The sequence below is a fragment of the Leucoraja erinacea genome, chromosome 1 (assembly GCF_028641065.1).
Source record: "Leucoraja erinacea ecotype New England chromosome 1, Leri_hhj_1, whole genome shotgun sequence".
In the NCBI taxonomy this organism is placed as follows: Eukaryota; Metazoa; Chordata; class Chondrichthyes; order Rajiformes; family Rajidae; genus Leucoraja; species Leucoraja erinaceus.
The window spans coordinates 117119836-117139546 of NC_073377.1; the positions used below are offsets into that span (position 1 = coordinate 117119836).

The following is a 19711-nucleotide window of genomic DNA, read 5'->3' on the forward strand; positions in this document are numbered from 1 at the left end:
AAGGAATCCTACTAGAATTCCTCTGAGGAATGTCCTTAGCCCAATCATCTTCAGCTGCCTCATTGATAACCTCCTCTCCATAAGATACAGTAAAACTCACTAATGATTCAGTGTTATTCAGTCCCGTCTGAAGAAGGGTCTCGACCTGATACGTCACCCATTCCTTCTCTCTAGAGATGCTGCCTGTCCCGCTGAGTTACTCCAGCTTTTTGTGTCTATCTCCCTGTGACTGTGTGGCTTTTCTCTGGGTGCTCCAGTTTCCTCCCACACTCCAAAGACATACAGGTTTGTAGGTTAATTGGTTTTGGTAAAATTGCAAATCGTCCCTAGTGTGTAGGATAATGTTAGTGTACGGGGTGATCGCAGGTCATACGTGTGGGAGTAGTGTAGGTTTAATTTAGTTTAGTTTAATTTTATTGTCACGTGTACCAAGGTACAGTGAAAAGCTTGTTACGTGCTATCCAGTCAGCAGAAAGGCTATACGACTATACATGATTACAATTGAGCCGTCCACAGTGTACAGATACAGGATATCGGGATTAACATTTTGTGCAAGAAAAAGTACAGTACAATCCAATTAAAGATAGTCCAAGGGTCTCCCGTGAGGTAAATGATAGCTCAGGACCACTCTCTAGTTGTTGATAAAGGTAGCAATTCCCTCCTCACCAACTTTCAAGCTTTGGTTGATAAAAGGGAAATACATTCACCATCCTTCATCATTGTTGGTCTAGTTTACTGTCACGTGTACCAAGGTACAGTGAAAAGCTTTTGTTGCGTGGCATTTTGTTGTGTGGAACAAAGCATTATGTCACAGAATTCCCCATCATTAATATCCACTGGTGCAAATTTTACTGAACAAGAGTGCAGCATGTGACTCAACAGTGACGATATTAGCATTTACGAGATTATAAGTCTGGAGTGCGATGCTACATTCTTCACTTCTCCAGTGCCTCCAACTGCATTTGAGATGCCTGACAACAGCCCCGGTCAAAGCAGCCCACTTTGGCTAGCACCTAATCCCCTAGTCTAAAGATTCTTAGTTCCAGCATGTACCATCAATGAGATGCCTTTCAACTATTATGGATATGAAAGGCTTGCAGGGATATGGGTCAAACCAAGCAGGCGGTTCCTGTGTAGATGTGGCATGTTGGGTCGAAGGGCCTGCTTACTATGCTGTAGGACTCAATGATTCTACAACCAGCCAAGAACTCTTCAACAGCTCATGCCAAACCTGTGACCTCTGCTATCTGCTGTAGACTTTACTTTAAAGATACAAAGCAGACACAGGCCCTTTGACCCACCGAGTCCACGCCAACCAGTGATAACTCCATACACTAGCATTCCCCCACACCCAAGGGGCATTTTACAATTTTACCAAAGCCAATTAACCTACAAACCTGCACGTCTTTGGAGCTTCGGAGGAAACCGGAGAACCCAGAGAAAACTCACGCAGACACAGGGAGAATGTACAAGCTCCGTACAGAAGCACCCGTAGTCAGGGTTGAACCCAAGTCGCCTGGGCTGTAAGGCAGCAACACTACCGCTGCGCCACTGTGCTGCCCGACTAACTTCACCTACCAGCGACACACACATTCCCAACTTAGACTTATTGAGTTTATTAACAATTCTTCCTTCATTTCCTGGGCATCACCTTTCTAAACCGGAATATTTTCAGTATTGGTATCGACTGGCTAATGAATACCATCTCAAGGGTAGCTAGCCTAATGTTAGCTCACCACCACTGCCCACATTGTATGCATAAATAAAACGGATTCATTTCCTCTCTTCTCTTCCACTTCCCTTATCTTTCTCATGTTCAGCTCAACTTTCTTTCCCATTCTCCCACCGTTCTTTGCTCAGTCGCTCTCAGTACATCAGACCATGAAGGTTGTTGTGATGGGTGTAGACTTCCATCTGCTCTAATCTCTGACCTGCTACACTTTTATTTGTAAAAATAGTTGCGCCCGTGGCGAACTGAACTATTTTTATTTGCCACCCTTGGAGGGTGAAAAAAAGGCTTCTGAAAATAATTTGTGATCATTTATATTGAAAAAAAATCTCATTGTGTTTTTTTTGTGTATAATTTGTTGTGCTGGAGGGGCCGTGAATATGGACAGCAATAAGCTCACTGTCGCTGAGGTCACCGCATGCTACCACAACTCCATCTTGTGGCTAAGAGAGTAGAAATCTTGGCTGAATCAGACAGGTGTGGGCCACTTGACCATAAAACTCTCAACTAATAGAGAGTCGTAGAGTCTTACAGCATGGAGACAGGCCCTTCAACTCAACTTGCCCTCACCGACCAACATGCCCCATCTACACTGGTCCCACCTGCCTGCGTTTGGCCCGTATCCCTCTAAACCTGTCCTATCTATGTGCCTGTCTACATGTTTCTTAAATGTCTCTGCCTCAACAACCTCCTCTGGCAGCTCATTCCACACACCCAACACCCTTTGTGTAAAAATATTGAGGTTTGTAACATTTAAACTGGGCCATGTTTGCTCTTTAAATGGAGGGTATAGAAAATCTCACAGCTCTCTTTTGTGTCCTCATCAACATTTATTCCTCAATCAACAAGCTGAGTTTAGTTTAGTTTAGTTTAAAGATACTTGGAAACAGGCCTTTCAGCCCAATGAGTCCACTTCGACCTGCGATATAGGTCAAATACAGGCGGGTGGCACTAGTGAAGATGGGGCATCTTAGTCAACATGGGCATGCTGGACCATAGGGCTTTTTTCCGTGCTGTATGACTATGACTCTCTTAATGTCACATCTTAATGGACAGGGTGGCCTATTAGTTCTTAATATGGACTATCTTCAGGATCTATGTTCAAATCTCACTTTGGCTAGATATTAATATCAATTTTCAGTGTCTGGGAAACAGTGGCCAGACATAGTACTAGTCTCAAGTGCGAAGTTCTAAGAATTAAACTGATTCATGCATGATTTCTTTTTTAGCAAATGTGTCTCTTGATTACATTCTACAGGTGCTTTGTGGTTAACTGTTACAAAGTTGCCTCGAAAACCCTGTATTTGTAAGAAGAATCACTTTAGTATGGCCTCAGAATTGAGAGGAATGGGCTAACGCAGTCCACTGCAGATCATTTTTAATGAGGGGAGGTGATTTTTAATGAGGCAGATTGAAAGAGAAATCATGCGCAGGGTAGACTGGAAAATGATCTTCCTTGCAATTCTCAGCAAAGGCTTCATTGCAGAAACTCTAGTAAAATAGAAACTCTAGTCTAATAGAAACTCTATTCACTCTAGTAAATATTAAAGCACACAATGAGCTTGAGTAACTCAGAGGGTCAGACAACGTCTCCGGAGATGACGTGTAAATGGGGCATGTTGGTCGGTGTGGGCCAAAGGGCCTGTTTCCACGCTGCATGACTCTATGACTAGTTGATTTAATGGCCTTTTCCACATCCGTAAACCAAAAGCAGAAACCAGCCCACAACTAATTGGCAACGGCTTTACACCGGAAATAATGGAAATGAAAAAAAAAAGCACAGTGGAAAATATTGCCGATTGAACTGCTTATTGTTGTGTGTGTGTGTGTGTGTGTGTGTGTGTGTGTGTGTGTGTGTGTGTGTGTGTGTGTGTGTGTGTGTGTGTGTGTGTGTGTGTGTGTGTGTGTGTGTGTGTGTGTGTGTGTGTGTGTGTGTGTGTGCACGTGTGCTCTGTGTGTGTGAGTGCCTGCCTGGTCATGAGTGTCAGGGTGTGTGTGTGTGTGCGTTCTTTGTGGTATCTGTATGTGTGTGTGATTTTATGTGTGCGTTTGCAGGTTGTGTGTGTGCACGTGGGTGTGTGCCTGTGAGAGAGTTATTAAATGAAAGCTCCAAACATTGGACTGAAATGTTTACTCCTTCAAAAACTAATGAAATGAAGTCAGGAGAAGGTGTAAGAAACATGTGGACAAATAGATCTGCACGGAAGCGGTAGTAACTCTGAAATTTTCATTAAATAATTCTAAGGGAAAATATATCTAGATGAAATTGAGGATTAAGTGCAAGTTTTATTGGTTAGGTAAATACATAGATACATTGAAAAATAGGTGCAGGAGTAGGCCATTTGGCCCATCGAGCCTGCACCGCCATTCAATATGATCATGGCTGATCATCCAACTCAGTATCCCGTACCTGCCTTCTCTCCATACCCCCTGATTCCTTTAGCCACAAGGGCCACATCTAACTCCCTCAAAAAATGTTTGACCTATTTAGATAAAAAGCTGTCAATAAGTTGTGTTGCTCACAAAGTTCACACGATTCAGGCATTGCATGATGTCAATAAAAACACTGGAGTTGACACTTTGCTCTGTACATCAATGTTCTAATCAGCATTATATGCATCATAAATCAAAAATAATTTTTCATCATAAAAATAATATGTTGCACAACAGGTCTTGTTTAGTCCATTTGTTTTAATATCAGAAGTCTATATGTTTATGGCTTCAGTACACTGTATTCAGGAGTCTAGAGTGTTTGATTGCCACATGTAATGACAATGGAACACGGAATTCTGACTTGCAGCAGCTTTCATGTTATTTTCACAAATTAAAAAAAAACCTTTCTGGTGCTGCCTCCTATCAAATTCAGACAGTCAAAGGGTTAAAAATAGATGCCCGAAGGTCATCACAAGTACAAATGCATGACAAAAAGGGACAGGGAGTCCAAACCCGGGATTGCCTTGGCCAATACAGCTCAAGGAAAGACCAAGCAAAGCAATAAGGGGAGAAAAGATGAAATATGAAGTTAGGCTAGCCAATAATATAAGAGAGGATACCAAAGTTTTTTTGCAGATATAAAAAGAGTAAAAGAGAGGCAAGAGTGGACACAAGAAGCTTTGGCAGTTTGTTTTAATGTTTTGTGGCTATTGCATTAATACTAGGGTTACATTTTATGATTATCTGGGTTGCCTTGATAATCCACTTAAGTCCTGATGTCATAGGCCTAGATTCATAGTCATAAAGCGTGGAAGCAGGCCCTTTGGCCCAACTTGCCCATGCCAACCAACATGCCCCATCTGCACCAGTCCCACCAGTTTGAGTTTGGCCCATATCCCACTTGCCCACACCGACCAACATGTCCCATCTACACTAGTTCCAACTGCCTGCGTTTGGCCCATATCCCTCTAAACCTGGCCTATCCATACGTCTGTCTAATTGCTTCTTAAACGTTACAATAATCCCTGCCTCAACTACCTCCTCTGGCAGCTCCTTCCATATACCCACCACCCTTTTGATGTGAAATTACAAAGTCAATAACCGGCCACAATCCTTGCCTCTACTGAATTTAGCAATTAAAGTCTTACAACAGTGGCGAGGCAGTGTCAGTTTCAAAGTCTCAAAACTGCTTAAAAGGAAAGAGAGGGACTTGCAGTAAACACGCTTAGGTTCAAAGACAAAGCAGAGGCTTACCAGCTGAGAGGAGGAGTGAGCTGTCCGATAGTTCCTGGAGACAGGGGATAGAAGGTGGGGATATCGGGGCCAGGGGGATGCCTGTGCATGCCTGCAGGGGGAGGAAGGGTTCAGGTGAAACAACACAAGCATATCACATTTCCACAAAACATTCCAGCACAATTAACAAAAATGAAAAGGACGTGCATTAGACAAGATATAATCAGAAATTATCTTTGGACTCTTAGACTTTATAAGACTTCAGAGACACAGTGCGGAAACATTTGTATGTTCTCCCCATTTTATTTCAACTTTTCCCTGGGTGCTCCAGTTTTCTCCCACACTCCAAAGACGTACAGGTTTGTTGGTTTCGGTAAAAATTGTTAATTGGCTTCGGTAAAAATGGTAAATTGTCATAGTGTGTACGATAGTGCTGGTGTAGGGGGATCGCTGGTCGGCACGGGCTTGGGGAGCCGAAGTGCCTGTTTCTGCACTGTATGCAGGAAGATTGTTCCCGATGTTGGGGAAGTCCAGAACAAGGGGTCACAGTTTAAGGATAAAAGGGGAAATCTTTTAGGACCGAGATGAGGAAAACTTTTTTCACACAGAGAGTGGTGAATCTCTGGAATTCTCTGCCGCAGAAGGTAGTTGAGGCCAGTTCATTGGCTATATTTAAGAGGGAGTTAGATATGGCCCTTGTGGCTAAAGGGATCAGGGGGTATGGAGAGAAGGCAGGAACAGGATACTGAGTTGGATGATCAGCCATGATCATATTGAATGGCGGTGCAGGCTCGAAGGGCCGAATGGCCTACTCCTGCACCTATTTTCTATGTTTCTATGTATCTCTAAACTAAACTAAACTAAACTAGCACTATCCTATGGACATTTCCCAATTTTACCAAAGCCAAATTAACCTACAAACCTGTACATCCTTGGAGTGGAGGAGGAAACCGGAGCACCCAGAGAAAAGACAGCACCCATAGTCAGGATTGAACCCGGGTCTCTGGCGCTGTGAGGCTCTACGCGGCATCGTCCCTATGTGCCTCCCTGGTCTTTTCAACTTTTTTTTCATCACACAACCACAGTTACACAGTTATTATTCATGAAAGAACATTAATAGGATGGATAGATCTTAAAATAGATAATCTTGGTAAGTATTTTAAATAATAATAACGAAAGAATTTCATTAATGTTGTGACTTTAATTACTTTTGAATTACGAGCGTAACACAAAGTACTGGATGAACTCTGCAGATCAGGCTGCGAATGGATAGGCGACGTTTCAGATCAAGACCCTTCTTGAGTCTGAAGAATTTGGCTGTTCATTCCCTCCACAGATGCTGCCTGATCCACTGAATTCAAGGCTCCATCAATCTTAATCATGAATGAAATGACTGAGCTTCCAGTCTGCCATGATAGAGTTATACAGCACAAAACAGGCCCTTTGATCCAAACAGGCCTATGCTGACCAAAGGGGCAAGATAGACAATTTTGAAGATTTGGCATTGTCTGAGTGAAGACATTTCAGGTCAAGGATCTTTCATCAGAATTGATCGAACATTTTCTGTTTTATTGCAAATCTTTTTGAAGTTGGATTTGCTATTCCTCCTCCTCTCTCCAGGTTGCTCCCTACACATAAGATGAGCTGTTATTTATATCCTTCAATAAACATCACTAGAAACAGATTATGTGGCATTATCATATTGCTGTTTTGTGAACTTGCTCTGTGCAAATTGGTTGGTGTATTTCTGAATGATAACTAGGTTTAAAATTATTTTATAGGTTCTTGATTAGTAAGGGTGTCGTAGGTTATGGAGAAAAAGCAGGAGAATGTGGTTGAGATGGAAAAATGGATCAACCATTATCAAATGGTGCAGCAGATTTGATGGGCTGAATGGCCTAATTCTGCTCCCCAATCCTATCCCCAGTCATATGGCTTTATTTCCTACATTACAGCAGTGATTACACTTCAGAACAATGTCAGTGGCCATCAAGTGCTTTAGGACATCCAGAACCAGTTAAAGGGTCTATGCAAGTGGAAACATTTCTTATTTCCTTTATACAGGTGTTCCGTGGCTAGGGTTGACAACTTTCTCACTCCCAAATAAGGGACACAAGGTCAAAATAAGGGACAAATTCCCGCCGGCAATTTGTTGACCGATTCAGCCATGGCTGGGTGAATGATGAGCTGGCCCGGGTGCTGGACTGCTGAGGAGTTTTGGCCCGGAGCCGGACTTTGCGTGTGAGCTATGGCCCACCGGCTGGGCTTTGTGTTCAGCTGCATGCAAAGTCCAGCACCCCAACCAACTCATGAACCGATGATTGGCCATGAGAAGGAGGGGTGATGGTGTCGGTGGTAAGCGAAGGTCTGAAGGTCGGAACTGCCGACCGACAGGGCCACGGGCGAGGCGCTGCTGCTGCACTCCATGGGCTGAACTATGTTGGGATGGGTGAGGCGGGACCGGACACGGCGTCCGACTCGACTGTCCCCTCGACCCGAGTAGTAGCAATCAAATACGGGACAAGGGCGGTCCTGTATGGGACAAACCAATTTAGCCCAATATATGGGATGTCCCGGCTAATACGGGGCAGTCGGCAACCCTATCCCTGGCAGAGATAGTCTTTTTTTTAAGAGAAAACAAATCAATTAACCAGAACCGTAGCTTGCAAGGTTGATAACAACTGCATATAATCCTTTAAGTTTTCCTGACATCTTTTAGCAAATTCAGGCAGACGAATATGTTCATCAGCAAAACATTGTAAGCAAGAATTTGTAAAAATATAAAAGAACACCAAAACATAGCTTTTTTGTAGTAAAACGATCCGAACTGAATATTTAGAGGTTGTAGTTTGCTGCATTTATTATCATTTTCTCTTTTTGATAGATATGACATTTTAATCTGCACTAATTAGTGTGTCACCTCGTTAAGAAAGGCTGTACAGTTCGCTTTTTAAAGCTTTGTCATAGTATAGTCAGTGTGTGCTGTGGAAGAAAAAAAAAACGAATTCATTTTTTCCTGGCGTTGTGACAGTTTTCTTGTTTACAATTCCCTTATGGAACCAAAATTAAAATGTTGTAGTTGCTGTGACTGGTTGTTAAAAAGGCGCGAGCCGGCGCGAACACACACCTGCACAACAACACACACACACCCACGCATGTATGCACGCACACACCCCCACACATATACATACACGCAGATGCATGCACTCACACACACACATCCACACAGGCACATGCATGCACTCATACATCCACTCACGCACACCCACACACACACATGCATATATATATATATATACACACACGCACGCACGCGCACACACACACACACACACATGCATATATATACACACACACGCACACACACGCGCACACACACACACATACATTCACACACACACACACACACACACACACACACACACACACACACACACACACACACACACACACACACACACACACACACACACACACACACACACACACACACACACACACACACAGCCATTGAAAATAACGATGTGACACTGTGAATGTTAAATATAATCTTCTGTTGGTATTACTGTGACCCAACTTCCACCATATCTTAATCTAAAATGAACGATTTCAACTTCCATGCTACTCAGTACAATTGCTTTGCAGCTCTGTATTTGTGCCCTGGGTTCTTTGCCGACAAAACATTACAAGGCTAGTTGTCGGCTTTCTCTCTCTCTCTAGACACAGGCCTTTCCACCATCCGCAACTTTACAGGATCAGCAGTTAATTAAGAACCATTTTCAGTCCCTTAATGCTTACACTTGATATGATTCATTTGCCTCACTATTGTCGCTCCAGCTCATGCTAAGCTCTTCATCAAGCTGATTCCTTAAGGCTTCAAGGTCAAATAGTTTTGCATGTGTAGTATTTAACATCCAAAGCTTTGCCGGGAGAACTCTCTTGCTGCTGACAACCCGCGAACGTGAAGCCCTAGAGCTTTCAGAAGTGCCTGGCAGGATTAAACCAGGGCTTTAATCCCAAATAGACCTTTGCATTTTATGGTATACCTGAAAATGTCCTCTTAGGAAGTCTGTAGAAGGCAGTAATTTCTCATATTAAATTCCCCTGCCCCCACAGCACAGACAAATACTTCCTGTCAGGCAACTGGCTCAGAATGAAGCTAAATCATGTTACTCTGGACCAGAGAATCACTGCATCCATCCAGCACAGAGCAGAGCGAGGCCATTCAGCCTATCAAGCCCTTGCATGGCGAATGGAATGAGGAACTGCACCTCATATTCTGCTTGGGTACTTATAGTTCATAGGTTCTAGGAGCTGAATTAGGCCATTCAGCCCGTCAAGTCTACTCCACCGTTCAATCATGGCTGATCTATCTTTCCCTCTCAATCCCATTCTCCTGCCTTCTCCCCATAACCTCTGACACCCGTACTGATCAAGAATCTGGCAATCTCCACCTTAAAAATATCCATTGACTTGGCCTCCACAGCCGCCTGTGGCAGTGAATTCCACAGATTCACCAACCTCTGACTAAATAAATTACTCCTCATCTCCTTTCTAAAGGTACGTCCTTTTATTCTGAGGCCATGGCCTCTGGTCCTAGACTCTCCAACTAGTGGAAACATCCTCTCCACGTTCACTTATAACCCAGTTTTATGAACATTGAATTTTCCAATTTTAAATACTACCACCCCTCTCCTTCACAAACGTTTATTAAAGATTTTTTATCTTCCTTTTTCTTCCTGTCTTTTTCCAGTGGCCACTCCCCTTCCCACCCCATACACACTCACTTCTCCTACTATCCCGTCCCCTTGTCCCTTCCCCTTCCAGCTATATCCTTCCCTCTGGCTTCATGTTTCACTCCTCTATCAATCTTCATCTCTCCTTATGTCAGACCATTTCTTGTGCAGAAAGGAACTGCAGATGCTGATTCAAACCGAAGATTGACAAAAGAAAGCTGGAGTAACTCAGCGGGACAGGCAGCGTCTCTGGAGACAAGGAATGGGTGATGTTTCGGGTCGACATCCTTCTTCAGACTAGCCATTTCTTGTCTTCTTTTTGTCCTCTTTTATCACCTTGTTATCTTTCATCTCGAGCCCTTGTCTGTCCATCTGCCAATCAACTTCCCACCCCTCACTCGGTTCAACCTGCCACTTGCCTGGCTTTGTCCACCCACACCTCTTTTGCAGCTCTCTCTCCACTGCTATCATTAGTCTGAAGCAGGGTCCCAACCTGAAACGTCACCTTTCCATGTTCTCCGGAGATGCTGCCTGACCCGCTGATTTACTCCCAGTACTTTGCGTTCAAGATTCCAGCATCTGCAGTTCCTTGCATTTACAAGTTCTTTATCTCTCTAAAGCTCCGTTCCATTCCCCTTCATCTTTCCAGAACCTTGCAAATTATTTCCCTCAAGTGTCGATCCAATTCCCCCTTGGAGATCTCCATTTCCACCGTCCTTACCACCACCGAGTTCCAGGATTTTACCACTCACTGCTAAAAAAAAGATTCTTCCCTCTATCCCTCTCCATGTACCGTCTCTTTAAATCAATGTCTCCTGGTCCTCAAATCATCTGCTGATGGAAATGTCTTCCCTTCCAATTGACTTTGGCATTTCTAGCCAGAGGGTGGTGAATCTGTGGAATTCATTGCCACAAACAGCTGTGGAGGCCAAGTTATGGGGTATTTTTATAGCGGAGATTGATGTGTTCTTGATTGGTATGGGCGTCAAAGGCAATGGGAAGGCTGGAGAATGGGGTTGAGAGGGAAAAGTAGATCAGCCACGCTCACATGGCAGAGCAGACTCGATGGTCTAAATGGTCTAATTCGATTATTATGTCATATGATCTTATGGAAATTATAGCACATGGGATTCAGCACAATTCACCGTCGTGGATTGAGGATGAAGATTAATTAACACAAATCGGTTACACAAATAAAAGAGTAGGGATTGATGGGTCAGTTTTGGTAGGGTGTGAGTAAGGGCAGGGGCAAGGGCTGGCCAGTGGGCATCAGCTAGTTGCAATTTATATCAGTGATTTTGATGTGCATCAAGTGTAATGTCTCCAATACAAATACTGGCATAACTCAGCGGGTCAGGCATCATCTCTGGAGAACTTGGACAGAGGATGCTTCAGGTCGGGACCCTTGCTCTCGAGTTACGTCCCCATCAGCCAGGGAGTTGCTAGATAGATGAGGATAGAGGGAAACGCGTTGCTTTCTGCAGGGGGAATGACACCCTCAACACAGAGCAATTGGGGTGAAACTTTGCTGACTTGGCATCCCATCAGCTAAAATGTCCCCGATGCATGTTCTCCAGAGATACTGCCTGACCCGCTAAGTTACTCCCACATACTGTGTTCTATGCAGCATTCCAGCATCTGCAGTGCCTTGTGTTTCTGTAACATATTCTGTAACATGTAGAGGAACCAACGAGAGAGCAGGCCATTCTAGACTGGGTATTGAGTAATGAGGAAGGGTTAGTTAGCAGTCTTGTTGTACGTGCCCCCTTGGGCAAGAGTGACCATAATATGGTTGTGTTCTTCGTTAGGATGGAGAGTGACATTGTTAATTCAGAAACAATGGTTCTGAACTTAAAGAAAGGTAACTTTGAGGGTATGAGATGTGAATTGGCCAAGATTGACTGGCAATTAATTCTAAAAGGGTTGACGGTGATATGCAATGGAAGGCATTTAAAGACTGCATGGGTGAACTGCAAAAAATGTTCATCCCAGTTTGGCAAAAGAATAAATCATGGAAGGTAGTGCATCCGTGGATAAGAAGGGAAATCAGGGATAGTATCAAAGCAAAAGATGAAGTGTACAAATTAGCCAGAAAAAGCAGCATACCGGAGGACTGGGAGAAATTCAGAGACCAGCACAGGAGGACAAAGGGCTTAATTAGGAAAGGGAAAATAGATTATGAAAGAAAAGTCAGGGAACATAAATACTGACTGCAAAAGTTTTTATAGATATGTGAAGAGAAAGAGATTAGTTAAAACAAATGTAAGTCCCTTGCAGTCAGAAACAGGTGAATTGATCATGGGGAACAAAGATATGGCGGACCAATTGAATAACTACTTTGATTCCTTCTTCACTAAGGAAGACATAAATAATCTGCCGGAAATAGCAGGGGACCGTGGGTCAAAGGAGATGGAGGAACTGAGTGAAATCCAGGTTAGTTGGGAAGTGGTGTTGGGTAAATTGAATGGATTAAAGGCCGATAAATCCTCAGGGCCAGATAGGTTGGATCCCAGAGTACTTAAGGAAGTAGCTCCAGAAATAGTGGATGCATTAGTGATAATTTTTCAAAACTCTTTAGATTCTGGAGGAGTTCCTGAGGATTGGAGGGTAGCTAATGTAACCCCACTTTTTAAAAATGGAGGGAGAGAGAAAACGGGGAATTACAGACCAGTTAATCTAACATCGGTAGTGGGGAAACTGCTAGAGTCAGTTATTAAAGATGGGATAGCAGCACATTTGGAAAGTGGTGAAATCATTGGACAAAGTCAGCATGGATTTACGAAAGGTAAATCATGTCTGACCAATCTCATAGTATTTTTCGAGGATGTAACTAGTAGAGTGTATAGGGGAGAACCAGTGGATGTGTTGTATCTGGACTTTCAGTGTGGGGTTCAGTATTGATGTGGATAGAGAACTGGCTGGCAAACAGGAAGCAAAGAGTCGGAGTAAATGGGTCCTTTTCACAATGGCAGGCAGTGACTAGTGGGGTACCGCAAGGCTCAGTGCTGGGACCCCAGCTATTTAAAATATATATTAATGATTTGGACGAGGGAATTGAATGCAACATCTCCAAGTTTGCGGATGACACGAAGCTGGGGGGCAGTGTTAGCTGTGAGGAGGATGCTAGGAGGCTGCAAGGTGACTTGGATAGGCTGGGTGAGTGGGCAAATGTATGGCAGATGCAGTATAATGTGGATAAATGTGAGGTTATCCACTTTGGTGGCAAAAACAGGAAAGCAGACTATTATCTAAATGGTGGCCGATTAGGAAAAGGGGAGATGCAACGAGACCTGGGTGTCATGGTACACCAGTCATTGAAAGTAGGCATGCAGGTGCAGCAGGCAGTGAAGAAAGCAAATGGTATGTTGGCATTCTTAGCAAAAGGATTTGAGTATAGGAGCAGGGAGGTTCTGCTGCAGTTGTACAGGGTCTTGGTGAGACCACACCTGGAGTATTGCGTACAGTTTTGGTCTCCAAATGTGAGGAAGGACATTATTGCCATAGAGGAAGTGCAGAGAAGGTTCACCAGACTGATTCCTGGGATGTCAGGACTTTCATATGTAGAAAGACTGGATAGCTTATACTCGCTAGAATTTAGGAGATTGAGGGGGGATCTTATAGAAACTTACAAAATTCTTACTGGGGTTGGACAGGCTAGATGCAGGAAGATTGTTCCCGATGTTGGGGAAGTCCATGGCAAGGGGTCACAGCTTAAGGATAAGGGAGAAATCCTTTAAGACCGAGATGAGAAAAACATTTTTCACACAGAGAGTGGTGAATCTCTGGTACTCTCTGCCACAGAGGGTAGTTGAGGCCAGTTCATTGGCTATATTTAAGAGGGAGTTAGATGTGGCCCTTGTGGCTAAAGGGATCAGGGGGTATGGAGAGAAGGCAGGTACGAGATACTGAGTTGGATGATCAGCCATGATCATATTGAATGGTGGTGCAGGCTCGAAAGGCCGAATGGCCTAGTCCTGCACCTATTTTCTATGTATCTATGTATCTATATTAATTTTGCTAATGATATGAGTCTGGGAACCAATATGAGTTATGTGGAGTTTAGATTTGAGACTTTAGAAATACAGCGAGGAAATAGGCCCTTCGGTCCACCGAGTCTGCGCTGACCAGGCAGAGTCTGGAGTCGTACCTGGCACAAAGGTTGATGATGGTGATTATTAGAGGTCAAATATCCCAGCTCCCATGCATCACTGCAGCAATTCTACAAGGCAGGGTGCACTACACAAACTTCTCCTGCTTCATCGATGGTGCTGCCACCGAAAAGCAACCAGCAAAATCAAAGACTTATCCCACCTCGGTCATTCTTTCGTCTCTCTGCTCCCGTCAGGCAGAAGGTACAGACCCTTTAAAGTGCGCACCGCCAGATCAGGAACAGCTTCTTCCCTTGCATTATCAGGCCCTTCCATAAGCTCGGGTACTCTTTGATTCACCTCAGCCCCATTGTGGACATAGGACTTTGTCTATGTAACTGATGTGCTACAATGCTGAGAACTATATTCTGCTGGACTGATTGTATCAATGTTTAGTATATATGATCTGCTTGGATAGCGTTGATTTTCACTGTCCCTCGGTACATGTGAATAATAAACCTAAACCTAAATCAAACCTTCCTATTACCATAAGCAATAATTAGTAACGATAGCACAGTCAAAATCCATTCATATATTCTCTTCAGACAAAGCAACCCATGCCTGCAGGCAGAACGATCTAAATATCATTCATGCTTGATGACAAGTATGAGTTATGCCATAAAAATGACAACTAGTTATCACGAACAAGAGAATGTCTAAATAACCTGCAGGAACTAACAAATATATTAATTCAGTTTTGCACTCCCATGCAAACATATGTTCACAAGCATGCACAACTCATGCATGTAACAAAGCATGTGTATGTATATGCACTCATGCATCAGATGCACATAAACTCACATATGAAGACACACACAGATACAAGCGCGGATACACTCTCACACAACACAACACATACATACACAAATAAACCCAAACACAGTGGGCGGCCACGGTGGAGTTGCTGCCTTACAGCGTTTGCAGCGCTGGAGACCCGGGTTCGATCACAGTGATCACGGTGCTGTCTCTATGGGATTTGTACGTTTTCCCCATGACTGCGTGGGTTTTCTCCGAGATCTTCGGTTTCCTCCCACACTCCAAAGACGTACAAGTTTGTAGGTTAACTGGCTTGGTGTATGTGTAAATTAGCGTGTGTAGGGTAGTGTTAATGTGAGGGGATCGATGGTCGGTGCGGACTCGGTGGGCTGAAGGTCCTGTTTCCGTGCTGTATCTCTAAACTAAACATACACCCACATGCACCCACACACACATACTCACACCCATAGATACACACCCACACACACACACACTTGCATGCATGCACGTACACCAACGCTCTCAAAACAAACTGAAAGCAGGCAACCTTGCTCATTATTTAGTCTGCATGCAGCACGTAAACACAACTTCCTTTCTGGTCTCCTTCTGTGATGATAGCACCGTCTCTGTGTTTGTTCAGCTGCACAACCCACAATAGGCAAGACCCCGTTACCGCTCGTTACTTGTATCATCGCAGAGTAAATAAAGTATCGCGGCACTGGAGGCAATGCTTTGAAGATACCCTTACTCTCGCCAAACTGTTTCTAGATTTGAAGCCGCATTGTGGAACAGATTGGGATGACTCTTTGAGATAATTTCAGCTGATGACCACAACAGATCCCAGCGTTATTCAGGGCAACCGTACAAAATGAACAACAGCAGGTTAACCTCATTCTTAAGTTCAATTGGTGTTGATTTTGTCAACCAATTTTACAAAATGGCAAGATCTAGAATGATTAGAGCCATACAGCATGGAAACAGGCCCTTCGGCCCCACGCTGCCCACGCCGTCCAACATGCCACGTCTACTCTAGTGCAACCTGCCTGTGTTTGGCAGGTATGGTTTCAGAATGGCAGGCAGTGGCGAATGGAGTGCCGCAAGGCTCAGTGATGGGGCCGCAACTGTTTACCATATATATTAATGATTTGGAGGAGGGAATTAGGAGCAATACTAGCAAGTTTGTGGATGACACAAAGCTGGGTGGCATTGTGAACTGTGAAGAGGATGTTAGGAGCTTGCAGGGTGACCTGGACAGGTTGAGTGAGTGGGCAGATGCGTGGCAGATGCAGTATAATATAGATAAATGTGAGGTTATCCACTTTGGCGGAAAAAACAAGGGGGGAAATTATTATCTCAAGGGGATTAGGTTAGGTAATGGGGAGGTGCAGCAAGACCTGGGTGACCTTGTACACCGGTCACTGAAAGTTGGCGTGCAGGTACAGCAGGCTGTGAAGAAAGTTAATGGAATGTTGGCCTTCATAACAAGATTTCTGTATAGTAGTAAAGAGGTTCTCCTGCAATTGTATAGGGCTCTGGTAACACCACATCTGAGTACAGTTTTGGTCTCCTAATTTGAGGAAGGACATCCTTGTGATTGAGGCAGTGCAGCGTAGGTTCACGAGATTGATCCCTGGGATGGCGGGACTGTCATATGAGGAAAGATTGAAGAGACTAGGCTTGTATTCACTGGAGTTTAGAAGGACCGGGGGGATCTTATAGAAACATATAAAATTATAAAAGGACTAGACAAGCTAGATGCAGGAAAAATGTTCCCAATGTTGGGCGAGTCCAGAACCAGGGGCTACAGTCTTAGAATAAAGGGGAGGCCATTTAAGATTGAGGTGAGAAAAAATATTTTCACCAGAGAGTTGTGAATTTGTGGAATTCCCAGCCACAGAGGGCAGTGGAGGCCAAATCACTTTAATGGATTTAAGAGTTAGATAGAGCTCATGGGGCTAGTGGAATCAAGGGATATGGAGAGAAGGCAGGCACGGGTTATTGATTGGAGACGATCAGCCATGATCACAATGAATGGCGGTGCTGGCTCGAAGGGCCGATTGGCCTCCTCCTGCACCTATTTTCTATGTTTCTATGTTTCGATGGCCTATATCCCTCTAAACCTATCCTACCATGTACTTCTAAATGTTTCTTAAATGTTGTGATGGTACCTGCCTCAATTACCCCTCTGGCAGCTCGTTCCATATACCCATCACCCTTTGTGTGAAAAAGTAACCCCTTAGGTTCCTATTAAATATTTCTCCCCTCACTTTAAACTTGTGTCCTCTGGTTGGTTCTCGGTTCCCCTACTCTGGCCAAGAGGTTCTGTGCACTTACCCCATCTACTTTACTTCAAGATTCAAAAGACTTCCTCCTACAATGTCCAAGGCTTCCAAGAGTTTTTGCCAAGTTGTTCAAACTATTAATTCAGCATAGACAATCTGGTATTTTTCCTCCTGTGTTACTCTGGATTTTTTATGAAGCATTTTAAACGCTGTTCCATTTGCTTCATTTTCTTATCCTCCACCAGACAAATTCAGACAAGTAGTTTTTATGAGCCTGTCAACGAGTTAATAATGGCACACAGCCAGCTGTGATATTCTCTCAAATTCATTCATAACAAATTGAGGCTTGAATACTGGGTGCGTCTTGAATTAGTGTAAAATACAAAGCCCCCAAAGATTTAGTTTAGACTTCTATTGATCTCATGATTCATGGAGATTTGTAGCTCAGGAGGCCACTCGACCCATTGTGTCTATGCTTCCCAAAATATGAATTTTGCATTCATTCCATTTTCCACTTTTTCGCTCACAGCTACTAATTTCTATGGTACACAAAAATGCTGGAGAAACTCAGCAGGTGCAGCAGCATCTATGGAGCAAAGGAAATAGGCAACGTTTCAGGCCGAAAACCTTCCTCCGGTCTGACCTGAAACGTTGCCCATTTCCTTCGCTCCATAGATGCTGCTGCATCCGCTGAGTTTCTCCAGCATTTATGTGTATCTTCGATTTTCCAGCATCTACAGTTCTTTCTTAAATACGAATTTCTATGTTTACATCTGACACAGAAATTGTCTCTGTAAATCATTCTCTCCACATTCCCATCAACATTCTTCTGATTGTATCACTCACCCATTGTCTAGGTGCTAACTTGCAGTAGCCCGTTAACTACCCGTTCACCATCCTGTCTTTGCGATCTTGGAGGAAACCCGGGCACCTGTTAGATGCCCACCAGGTCACAGGGAGATGTTTTGTTTAGTTTAGTTTAGTTCAGTTTGATTTAGTTTAGTTTATTATTATCACGTACATGAAAGTAGTGAAAAGCTTTTTTGTTGTATACTATCCAGTCAGTGAAAACATTGCTATGATTACAATCAAGCCGTCCACAGTGTATAGATACAGGACAGAGGGTGTAATGTGTATTATAACGTAAAGATAGTTTGAAGGTCTCCAATCAGGTAGATGGGAGGTCAAGACTGCTCTCTAGTTGGTGAGAGGACACAGTTAGTTGGTGACAGGAGTTGCCTGATAACAGCTGGATAGAAACTGTCCCTGAATCTGGAGGAGTGTGTTTTCACTTTTGTGTACCTCTTGCCTGATGGGAGAGAGGGGAAGATGGAGTGATTGGGCTGAGACGGGTTCTTGATTTTGCCGGTGGCCTTGCAGAGGCAGCGTGAAGTGCAGATTAAGTAAATGGAAGTGAGGTAGGTTTGTGTGATGGTCTGGGCCACGTCCACAACTGCACTGGAGGTCGGGATCTAACCCAGGTCATTAGAGCTGTGAGCAGAAGCTCAACCAGGTTTGAGCGCTCAAATGTGGTATGAGCTCCTGCTTCCACTAACCTCTCTTGCAGTGAGTTCCGCACAACATCACTCATTGACTTAACTTCCCTCTAATCTTTCTGCCAATTATCTTAAGTCTATATTGCCCAGTCACGAACAGCTCGACCAAGGGAAATAGGGTCTTTCCTGTTCACATTGCCTCAATCTCATAATTTTATATGTCAATTAAATCTCCTTTGTTCCAAAGAAAACAACACCGTAACTTTAATTGTCCAATTGTAAACAGATGTTTGTAACACATCTGGTATATTCAGCTCTCCTGTATTCAGGGCCGGTCAAAGTTTGTATGAGAGATGACTCACCTCGCTTAGAGCTGGTGTCTGTGGGGATTTGTGTCGGGTGAGATCCTGGCGCAAAGTGCTCATCGCTGTAAGTGATGAGAGGTGTCAGAGGATGAACAGCGTGGCAGGGCTGCACCACAGGCACCTTGTTTGACTGGAAGACAGGAAACAAAACAGTGCAGTTTCTGTCAGTAACAATCGATAAAAACCATACAGGCTTAATGTAACCAAACAGCGACAGCCAGAACATTGGCAGGAAAACAGAAAGCGGTATAGGTGTGTTGTTGTTCCATGCACTGAGGTACAGTTAATAACTTTACTTTGCATTCTATCCAAACAAATCAGAGATGCCAAATAATAAATATTATCAAGTCAAACTCAAGTACAATAGATAGAGTAACGGTATGATGCAGTATAATTAATAAAACTGTATAATTATTCTGTATTTCTTGATTATTTGTTTAATTATTCTGTATTTCTTGATTATTCTGTATCTTCTCTCTTTCTATTTTTTTGATTTCTTTATGTACAACTACTACGGACTGACACAAAACTGC

At 43.6% G+C, this 19711-nt stretch overlaps 1 protein-coding gene across 2 annotated transcripts in view; it reads right to left on the minus strand.

Moving 5' to 3' along the window:
• Positions 1 to 19711, minus strand: part of lef1 (lymphoid enhancer-binding factor 1) — a 178735-nt gene that overhangs the window by 59093 nt on the left and 99931 nt on the right. For both annotated transcript variants that reach the window (XM_055641928.1, XM_055641938.1), the window contains exons 4-5: positions 19176 to 19308; positions 5417 to 5507 (exon numbers count right to left, since the gene is read on the minus strand). In XM_055641928.1, coding sequence (XP_055497903.1) covers positions 5417 to 5507; positions 19176 to 19308 — 224 coding nt within the window. The remainder of the gene's footprint in view (positions 1 to 5416; positions 5508 to 19175; positions 19309 to 19711) is intronic.